We start from the raw sequence: 8,685 nt of genomic DNA, 5'->3' as shown, positions 1-8,685 counted from the left end.
ACATACATTTTTCAATGAAGATGGGGCAGGACAGATGCTTAGAGTGTATACGCAGCATTTATCCTTATAATGCAACTAGAGGCCTGGTGCACGAAATTCGTGCATGGGGGAGGAGAGTCCCTCAGCCCGGCCTGCAGCCTCTTGCAATCCAGGACCCCTCTGGGGGTGACCAACTGCCCATACCTGCAGGATTGGACCTACACCAGCAGTCAGACATCCCTCTCTCAATCTGGGACCGCTGGCTCGCCTGCCTGCCTGCCCGATCGCCCCTAACCACTCCGCCTGGCTGCCTGATCATCCCTAACCGCCTCTGCCTTGGCCCTGCCGCTGCGGCTTCATCTGGAAGGACGTCCGGCTGTCTGGTCTAATTAGCATATTACACTTTTATTATTATAGATTTCCTTTTAAACCACACACCAAAAAACCTTCCATAAACTTAGCATTTATTAACTATATCAAGTGCAGAGTATCTTAAGTTATAGTTTATTAATTAGGGAGGAATGACTAAGTATACAAAGTGAAGAGAAATTGGCTATTCTATCTTATAGTTTATCTTTGTATCTGATCTATGTCTGTCTTGTCCATTAAGCAGACAGTAAACCCCAATGTTTGGTTTTGTTTGTTCACCATTGTATCTCCAGGGACTAGTACTTAAGTATTTATTAGATAAGTGAATATAAACACTTGAAGATGTAGTAAAATCCAGTTCTATAATCACCAAGTTCAAGTGTAGTAAGAGATATATCATAAAAAGAGGCAGAATCAACTTTCAAAAAACTAATTTTAATCAAAACAAAAATTGTTGATCATTAACAAGTTTATAAAACAGTGATTTAGTTACATAAATAAATTGATATCAGTGTATCAAATCTTAATTACTTTCGACTTCATGAGCATGTTTACATGGGTGATGAAGTACAACCTTTTTTTTTTTCTTTTTACCTATTATAATAAATAAAATGGAGCGCATGAAATAGTTCTTCTAAACAAAAATACCTACAAACATACCTCTAGCATGTTCTCTAATGAAGGGAACAAGAGACACTGGACAACTTTTGCACCAAAACATAAAAATTGCTTTAAAAAGCACAAGGTTACAGAACCATCAGCTAAAGTAAAGACACTATACTGTAACCAAAGTTGGTATTTCATAATATAATGAACAGTTTGGTAGTTAGATCTCCAGTTTGGTTATTTTAAAGCATTAAGACAAGGCAAGATAGAAGGCTGCTTTTGTTTTGAGTAATTCTAGAGAAAATAAAATATATTTTAAAAAAAAGAAAGAAAACTGAAAATAGAACAGTCCTACCTACACAACTTTCTGTCCTGCACAAAGTCAAAATACCTATGCAGAAGAGACATATAATATATATAATGTTATTTGTGCACAAAGGTTAGCTTATTAGCTCACTGCAAAGGCGTTATGTATCATAAGTCAATTGTTCTGGAAAACATTTTGCGTTTGTGTCAAAAGGATATTTAAGTTTCGTAGGCTAGGAGGCACGAACCCCAGTTCCGGCATACTGTATATTCTTAATGCTAAGGCTTGCTGCTCTGGCTGTGTTTTTGTTGTCCCTCTTTCTTCTAGTGCCTGTTACAAGCATGTGTGGTGTAGTGGTTGTTGTTGTTGGTATGTGTGTGTGTCTGGTGTCTGTATCTACATATATATGTATACATAAGTTGTATAAATATATATATACATATATAATTTCTCCCAAATAGATCTCAGTCCAACCATGCAATCCAAAGGTGGCTCTGCATAGATGCCCAGTATGAAGTTCACCGCCTGAGCCAACCCTGAAGCAAGGCGCACTTTTAGTCCCTCTGATAGGTTTTCTCTCATTTTGTTTTTGTTTAAAACCAAGCTACTGCAGCTTCAAGTATTTTGCATTACATAGAATATTTTTTATAAATTAGTTAATGTTATATTTTCAATATTCAGACATATACTATAATATATATACAGTACAATAAATGCTCTCATTCTTTAATTTTTTTGATAAATCCCTGAGAATGTATGTTGACAGTCGCTAAGTTTCCACATGCACAAGCATCGTGTGCCATGCTTCTGGACGAACAGCATTGCAAAGCCACGTGGGTCAGCCTTTAACTACTAGTATTTCATTTTGTTGGTTTGTTTAAATATGCTGAAAATGTAAAGATGAGTTACAAAGGAGTAAAGCTGAATCCATTCGAGGTACTTATCACAGGATGGAGGTGTTCTGTTTGGTTTTTAAAGCCATTTCAATTATTTTTTTTTGAGGCTGTGAACGTATACAGAAAACAGGAGAGCTATGTGGACTTTTGCCACTTGACAACATATACTCAGTGTAAACCAAACCTTTTTAACGTCTCTCTCATACAAAAAAAAAAAAAAAAAAAAAGAATTAAAAAATATAATAAAGTAAAAGGAAAGAAGATAAGAGAAAGGGTAGAAAAAAATTAAGAACACACGAACTTTCACAACATGACAATTTAGTCTGCAAACGCAATAGAACTATACACATATAATACCGGTGTGGCTCTGTTCTTTAAGTTAAAAAGGATACAAAGGCAGGCTCAAGTAAAAACAAACCATCCCTCCCACCCCCACCCCCACCCCATTCATACAAGTTCTATCAACCAAACCTCTCCCGAACCAACATCATCAGTTTCTTTTTGCCTTTGTAGATTTGTTTCAGGTTGTCAATAAACTGCGTAAACTGAATGTGTCCGTCATGCGCCATTAGGAAGGTCTCTCGGGCCTTGCTGAGGAACTCTATGAACTCGCTATAGTGCCGAGGACTGATGTGGGTGAGTCGCGAGTGCGTTGTGTTGATGTAAGCCCCGATCGTGGCGTCCAGGAGCTGCCTCAAGGGGGCTTTGTCCAGGGACATGAGCTTACCAGAGTTCCTCCTTCCATGAAGTCCCACCATGCCAGGGGTGGTCAGAGTGCACCTGCGCAAAATGTCTGACAGTACCGTTGCACACTTGACACTCTTGACCACCAGAGGTATTATAGCTGCAAGCTCGTTTTTACCGAGGGAGTGGCTGAGCGCACAGGCCCACAAAACGTCATTAATGGCAGGGTGCGTGTCCTGATTGTAGCTCAGGTTGAGATGGGTCATGGCCAGGGTGGCCAGCTTGTAGGCCCTCATGGGGTACCCGCGGTGCTCCATGTACCGTGCTATCGTGAAGAGCTGGGTGTAGCTCATGCCGGTGGTAGCAGCGTCGAGAACAATTTGGTACGCCGTCTCAAAGGCTATGTGATCCTTTTCACATAGGGTGAGTGCGGAGAGGGCGCAGTTCTGAGGGTCCTTCATGGCACACTGCAATGCGAGTGTCCGAGCACTGCTGGCCAGCTTTTCCTGCTGATGGCAGTCCAGGTGGAGGCGGACAATGGTGCTGTTGGACATCACCGTGGTTGCAACTATACTTGTGGCCTCGGTGGGAGTAAAAAGCGTAAACCAGCTCTGCATGATGCTGTCTAGGGCATAAACACCTGCAAGGAACACAGAGAAGCCTTATTACTGACAAGGACGCTGCCTAGAGGTCTGGCCTTATTTTCACTTTACAATCAATGCTTACATTGTTAACTATCACCAGACATGAGCGAGGCCAGAAAATCCTATAAGGTAATGTGCCTGGGAGCAACCTTTTAGAATAAAGTTATTATGGATTGTTATTCAGTGAAGTGCCTGAAAGGAACATGAACTTCCTGTAATACAGAACTAATCCTCTCTGTAGCTGGTATTTGCACTGTGCTGCTTGCCATTTCAGACAATGGCTTTTTGCTAATGAGTTCCAGTTCACTGGGGCCTCCTGTCAGATACTCACTACAGAATCTGTAGTTTTTCTCAGAAAAACCACAACCCCCAATAAAATAGGTAGTTTTTATGTGGTGTGTGTGTGGGTTTGTGTGTAAGTTTAAAATACACATGATATAAAATGATTAAGACACACAAAGAAGCAGGAAAATGTGACCCATAATCAAGAGAAAAACTTCAACAGAAGCAGACCTACAGATGACTCAGATGTTGGAAATGGCTGACAAGAACTTAAAAATAACCATTTTAAGTACACAGACCCAACATGCCTCAGCTGTAGAAAAGTACTAAAGGTGAATGTTTAAAGAGAAGGTACTAAATTGCAGAGAGAAATTAGGCATATATCTTGGTGCAGAGGAAGGGGAATTGTGTGGCAGTTCTTAAGGTGGTATTACTTTGTATTGTTTCACTAAAGCATCACATCAATAATATAGACATAATTTTTATATTGAGACCAATTTACCTTTTCCCAAAATAACAAACCATCACAAATTAATAAAAGAAGAATAGTAAGAATGACTTTACAGTATCTGTTGTGTCAGTTTCTAAATACTGAGCTGGTAGTGTCCTCTCAGCAAGAGGTATGTGTCCTTTTCTGATGCAAACAGGAAGAAAGAAAGACAGGTGAACCAACATTTATTTTCAACAGCCACCATTTTGTTGGTGTTGGTGCTTCCGCTGCGAATGTAGTTTTTTCAGCACTGACTGCTGCAGAGGGGAAGCAGGCAGCTAAAAGGTCTCACCAATTGCAGCTTGGGGGATCTTCTTAGGGCTAGCTACAGTATCTCACACATCTGAGAGCTCACCTGAACCATACCCAGTGGTCATTTCTCTGCTGGGCAGCATGACAAGGCCTGAGAGGATGAAGAAAACACTCCGAGCAAATAGGCAACTATATCATTGTTACTGAAATGGACTGAACCACTAATCCAGTCTCAAGTTAGTTTCAAAGGTGGGCTCCAATCCCCCAAGGATTCATGCTGGAACCCTTTAGTATAAAATTGTAACCTGATTATCACAAAAAGTTACTAAAAGCACCTTAACAGTGACAGAACAACTGGATAAAAAGCGTTTTCTCACTGACCTATTCCATTTTAGTGAGTTTGGAGCCCCACATACTTGACAGTTTGGAAGAAGAGCAATGCAAGTGTGTACACAACTGAAGGCTGGAGGGAAGGGAGCCCCTGTTGGTTGCTGGAGTGGCAGGAGCCTTGGAAAAGTCAAGGTGAAAGAGGGAAGAAGTTCTTGTACCTATAACTGAGGAGTTAAATCTGACAGGAGGTATCTGGGGAAGCTCCTCCTCCAGAGTTTACCTACCCACTTCAGTAGCACATGTTACCAGCCATCTGACCATCTCCCGCCGTCGCCAATTTAAGGTTGACAGTGTCATTCGCATAACCTATAAAGAAAGATAGGAAAACAAAGAGTTTTGGAAGATTATCCCAAGTCAGTGGAAATATAAAACAATTCATTCCAAGGTATAACTACAAGGCAGTCCCCCTATTAGCAGGAGGACGGAGGGACATATTTAGAGAAAGCTCTGCATATGAATTTGTCCATGGCTCTCCCAGCCTTGTCCCAGCCAGAGAGGCAGGAGGTCCACTCCTGGTGGGCCAACTGACCAGATGCAGCATCCTGGACAAGTCACTCAATCACTTTTCTCATCTGCAAAATAAGAGGCCTGGGCTGAAGCATTAAACACAGTCCAGGCCTCATCTTCTCCCCAACTTTAACATTCCATGGTTTTAGATTTCTGAGGCTCTCCTAAAATAATTCTGATTACAAACCCTCAGATGGCAGAGGTATTTTAGTCATTATTTCAGTTTCTGGTTCTCTTATTTGGCAAGTGTGAAGATAACCTCAGGTCCATGGAAAGAAATCATCTTTGGCATCATTAGTGATCTGAGTTTGTTTTTCACTTTCTAGGAAGAGACCCCAAGATAAAATATCCCTCTGTTCCTATTTCCCCTATTGTTTTAAGATTCAGAAAATCTAGGCACGTAACTCCGAAAGCCTTGGAAAGGCCCCGTGGGATTTCTTTCTGTGTCCTACAAGGAATGAGGCAGGGAGCAAACTCTCAGTAACCTGCCATTTATCCCCCAAATCTGCCAGGATTCCAAATACCTGGAAAACTTGTATTAATGTGTGTTTTTTCCTGCATACCTTTAAGAGGCAAAAGAAATAAGCCAAATAACCAGAATTCATTTTTATAAAGAAACTTCTAAAATGTCATTTTATTGTTTAAATGCAATCAATCTCCGATACCAGTGAGATGGCGAACCTTTTGAGCTCGGTGTGTCAGCATTTGAAAAACTCTAACTCAACTCTGGTGCTGTGTCACATATAAAAATTTTTTGATATTTGCAACCATAGTAAAACAAAGATTTATATTTTTGATATTTATTTTATATATTTAAATGCCATTTAACAAAGAAAAATCAACCAAAAAAATGAGTTCACATGTCACCTCTGACACGCGTCATAGGTTCGCCATCACTGTCCTATACCCTCTGCTCGTATAGTACTATATACGGTAACTGTATTTTCTTGTAATACAACTCTTTAAACTTTATTAATTACTGTAAGGAGAATCCATAACTAGAAAACTAGATTAATCACCTAATCAGGGTATTCCATGCCCCATACTTTAGGTAACTAGAAGATAAAAATGTCTTTTACTGCTTTTCAAGGAGGGGAAAAAAAGCCCCCATAAATGCATACAGAGATTTCCCGAGTAAGGTAGAAATATAAACTTTACAGTTCTGGGTTTATACAGTAATCTTTTCAGAAACTATAAGAAAGCAAACATCTATTGGCATAACTAACTGAAAATGTCCTGGGTAATATGTCTAATGGCTTGCTGAATGCTGAAACTGGCCCTGGCACTATCGCTCCTTCTTTTTCTTTTTTTTAAAATATATTTTTTATTGATTTCAGAGAGGAAGGGAGAGGGAGAGAGAGATAGAAACATCAATGATGAGAGAGAATCATTGATCGGCTGCTTCCTGCATGGCCCCCACCGAGGACCAAGCCTGCAACCCAGGCACGTGCCCTTGACTGGAATCAAACCTGGGACCCTTCAGTCCATAGGCCGATGCTCCATCCACTGAGCCAAACCAGCTAGGGCCATCACTCCTTCTTTACCTAATTTCTCAGGGTTATAAAAGAGAGTGCTTTGATGGTTTGCTCAGTGGTTAGAGAGTCAGCCTACAGCCCAAAGGTCCGATTCCTGGTCAAGGACAGGTGCCTTGATTGCAGATTTAACCAGTTGATATCTCTCTCTCACATCAACGCCTGTCTGTCTGTCTGTCTGTCTCTCTCCTCCCTCTCCCCCTCTAACCTCTCCCCTTCCACTTTCTCTAAAAATCATGGAATACCCTCCCCTCTTTGGATGAGGATTAAATTAAAAAAGAGCTAGAACTACCCATCTATTATGAAAATGCAAACATCAATAAAAATTCATACTTCCTCTAAAAATTTACCCCAACAACTGAATCTTTATTATACACTAGAGGCCCAGTGCAATAAATTCATGCACTGGGGGTGGGGGGTGGGGGTGGGGGGTGTGGGGGGGTGTCCCTCAGACCAGTCTGCACCCTCTTCAATCTGGGACCCCTCGGGGGATGTCCAACTGCCAGGATCGGGTCTAAACCAGCAGTTGGACATCCCTCTCATAATCCAGAACTGCTGGCTCCTAACCGCTTGTCTGCCTGCCTGCCTGATTGCCCCTAACCACCTCTGCCTGCCAGCCTGATCACCCCCTAACCACTCCCCTACCAGCCTGATCAACGCCTAACTGCTCCCCTGCCGGTCCGATTGCCCCCAACTGCCCTCCCCTACCAGCCCAGTCGCCCCCAACTGCCCTCTCCTGCCAGCCCAGTTGCCCCCAACTGCCCTCCCCTGCTGGCCCGGTCCCCCTCAATTGCCCTCCCCTGCCGGCCTGGTTGCCCCCAACTGCCCTCCCTTACTGGTCTGATCGCCCACAACTCCCCTCCCTGCCGGCCATCTTGTGGCTGTGGGTGCTGCCATCTTCGAGGGTGGGGCAGTCAATTAGCATATTCCCTCCTTATTAGATAGGATGATAGCTTTATTTAAGTCTCTAATGAGCAATAACCCTTCTCTATTCATTAAAGGAGAAAAGGTGATGTTAAGGCTATAGAAAATGATTTTCTTATTTGAAAGACACATATCAAATCAGCCTTCTAAATGTCAATCCAGTCCCTGCACCTCAGGCAGTACTTGGTTCAGGGGAAATGACCTCAGCTCTGAAGCACAGTGCTCTCCTGAAAGTCTAACAGACTTATGCACCCAACTCATTTACCTGCACTAAATAAATCCAAGTAAGCAAACAGAAACAACTTCAAAATGCTGCCTTTATTTAGCAATCCTTGGTATCCTAAGAAAGACCATGAGTCACATACCTGCAGGCCCAGCTCCAGAGACACTTTCAAAAGAGTGATGTCTGGCAAAGTGTCCATGAGAGTTGCTATTTTAAATGCATCCTGGGCAAGCTTGAAGATGTGGGATGAGGAGTGAATGTTTTTCTGGATGGATTCTAATACTGTTTCCAGCCTCCGAACATCGCCTGCAATGAACAAGAAAAAACCAAACCAAATCAAATCAAAGCAAAATAAAAACAAACAAAAAAATCATACCAAACACACACATACAAAGGGAAGTAAAAAGGAAACAAAATAAACATAAAGCAGAAGTTAATTTCCCTGAAATGTTCACAGGTGGCACAGATGTTATAACTAAGTCACTGCCATGTCTATGAATCTTGGCTTCACCCAAAAGAAACACTGAAACAAACGCTCAATGACTACAAACACATGTGACCCAGGACCAACACGAGATAACAAATAGCTCTCCTAGTTCC

General features: G+C 41.8%; 1 protein-coding gene across 6 annotated transcripts in view; it reads right to left on the bottom strand.

Annotated features, from left to right (window-relative positions):
• Positions 1-2,137: 2,137 nt before the first annotated feature.
• Positions 2,138-8,685, bottom strand: part of ZSWIM6 (zinc finger SWIM-type containing 6) — a 217,013-nt gene continuing 210,465 nt past the window's right edge. For all 6 annotated transcript variants that reach the window (XM_036309319.1, XM_036309323.1, XM_036309318.1 and 3 more), the window contains 3 exons: positions 8,228-8,391; positions 5,124-5,205; positions 2,138-3,481 (listed from right to left, as the gene is read on the bottom strand). In XM_036309319.1, the coding sequence (XP_036165212.1) occupies positions 2,619-3,481; positions 5,124-5,205; positions 8,228-8,391 (1,109 nt within the window). In that variant the 3' untranslated portion in view covers positions 2,138-2,618. The remainder of the gene's footprint in view (positions 3,482-5,123; positions 5,206-8,227; positions 8,392-8,685) is intronic.

Source organism: Myotis myotis, unplaced genomic scaffold, assembly GCF_014108235.1.
Source record: "Myotis myotis isolate mMyoMyo1 unplaced genomic scaffold, mMyoMyo1.p scaffold_m19_p_5, whole genome shotgun sequence".
NCBI classification, from domain to species: Eukaryota; Metazoa; Chordata; class Mammalia; order Chiroptera; family Vespertilionidae; genus Myotis; species Myotis myotis.
This window is presented reverse-complemented; position numbering and strand designations above follow the sequence as displayed.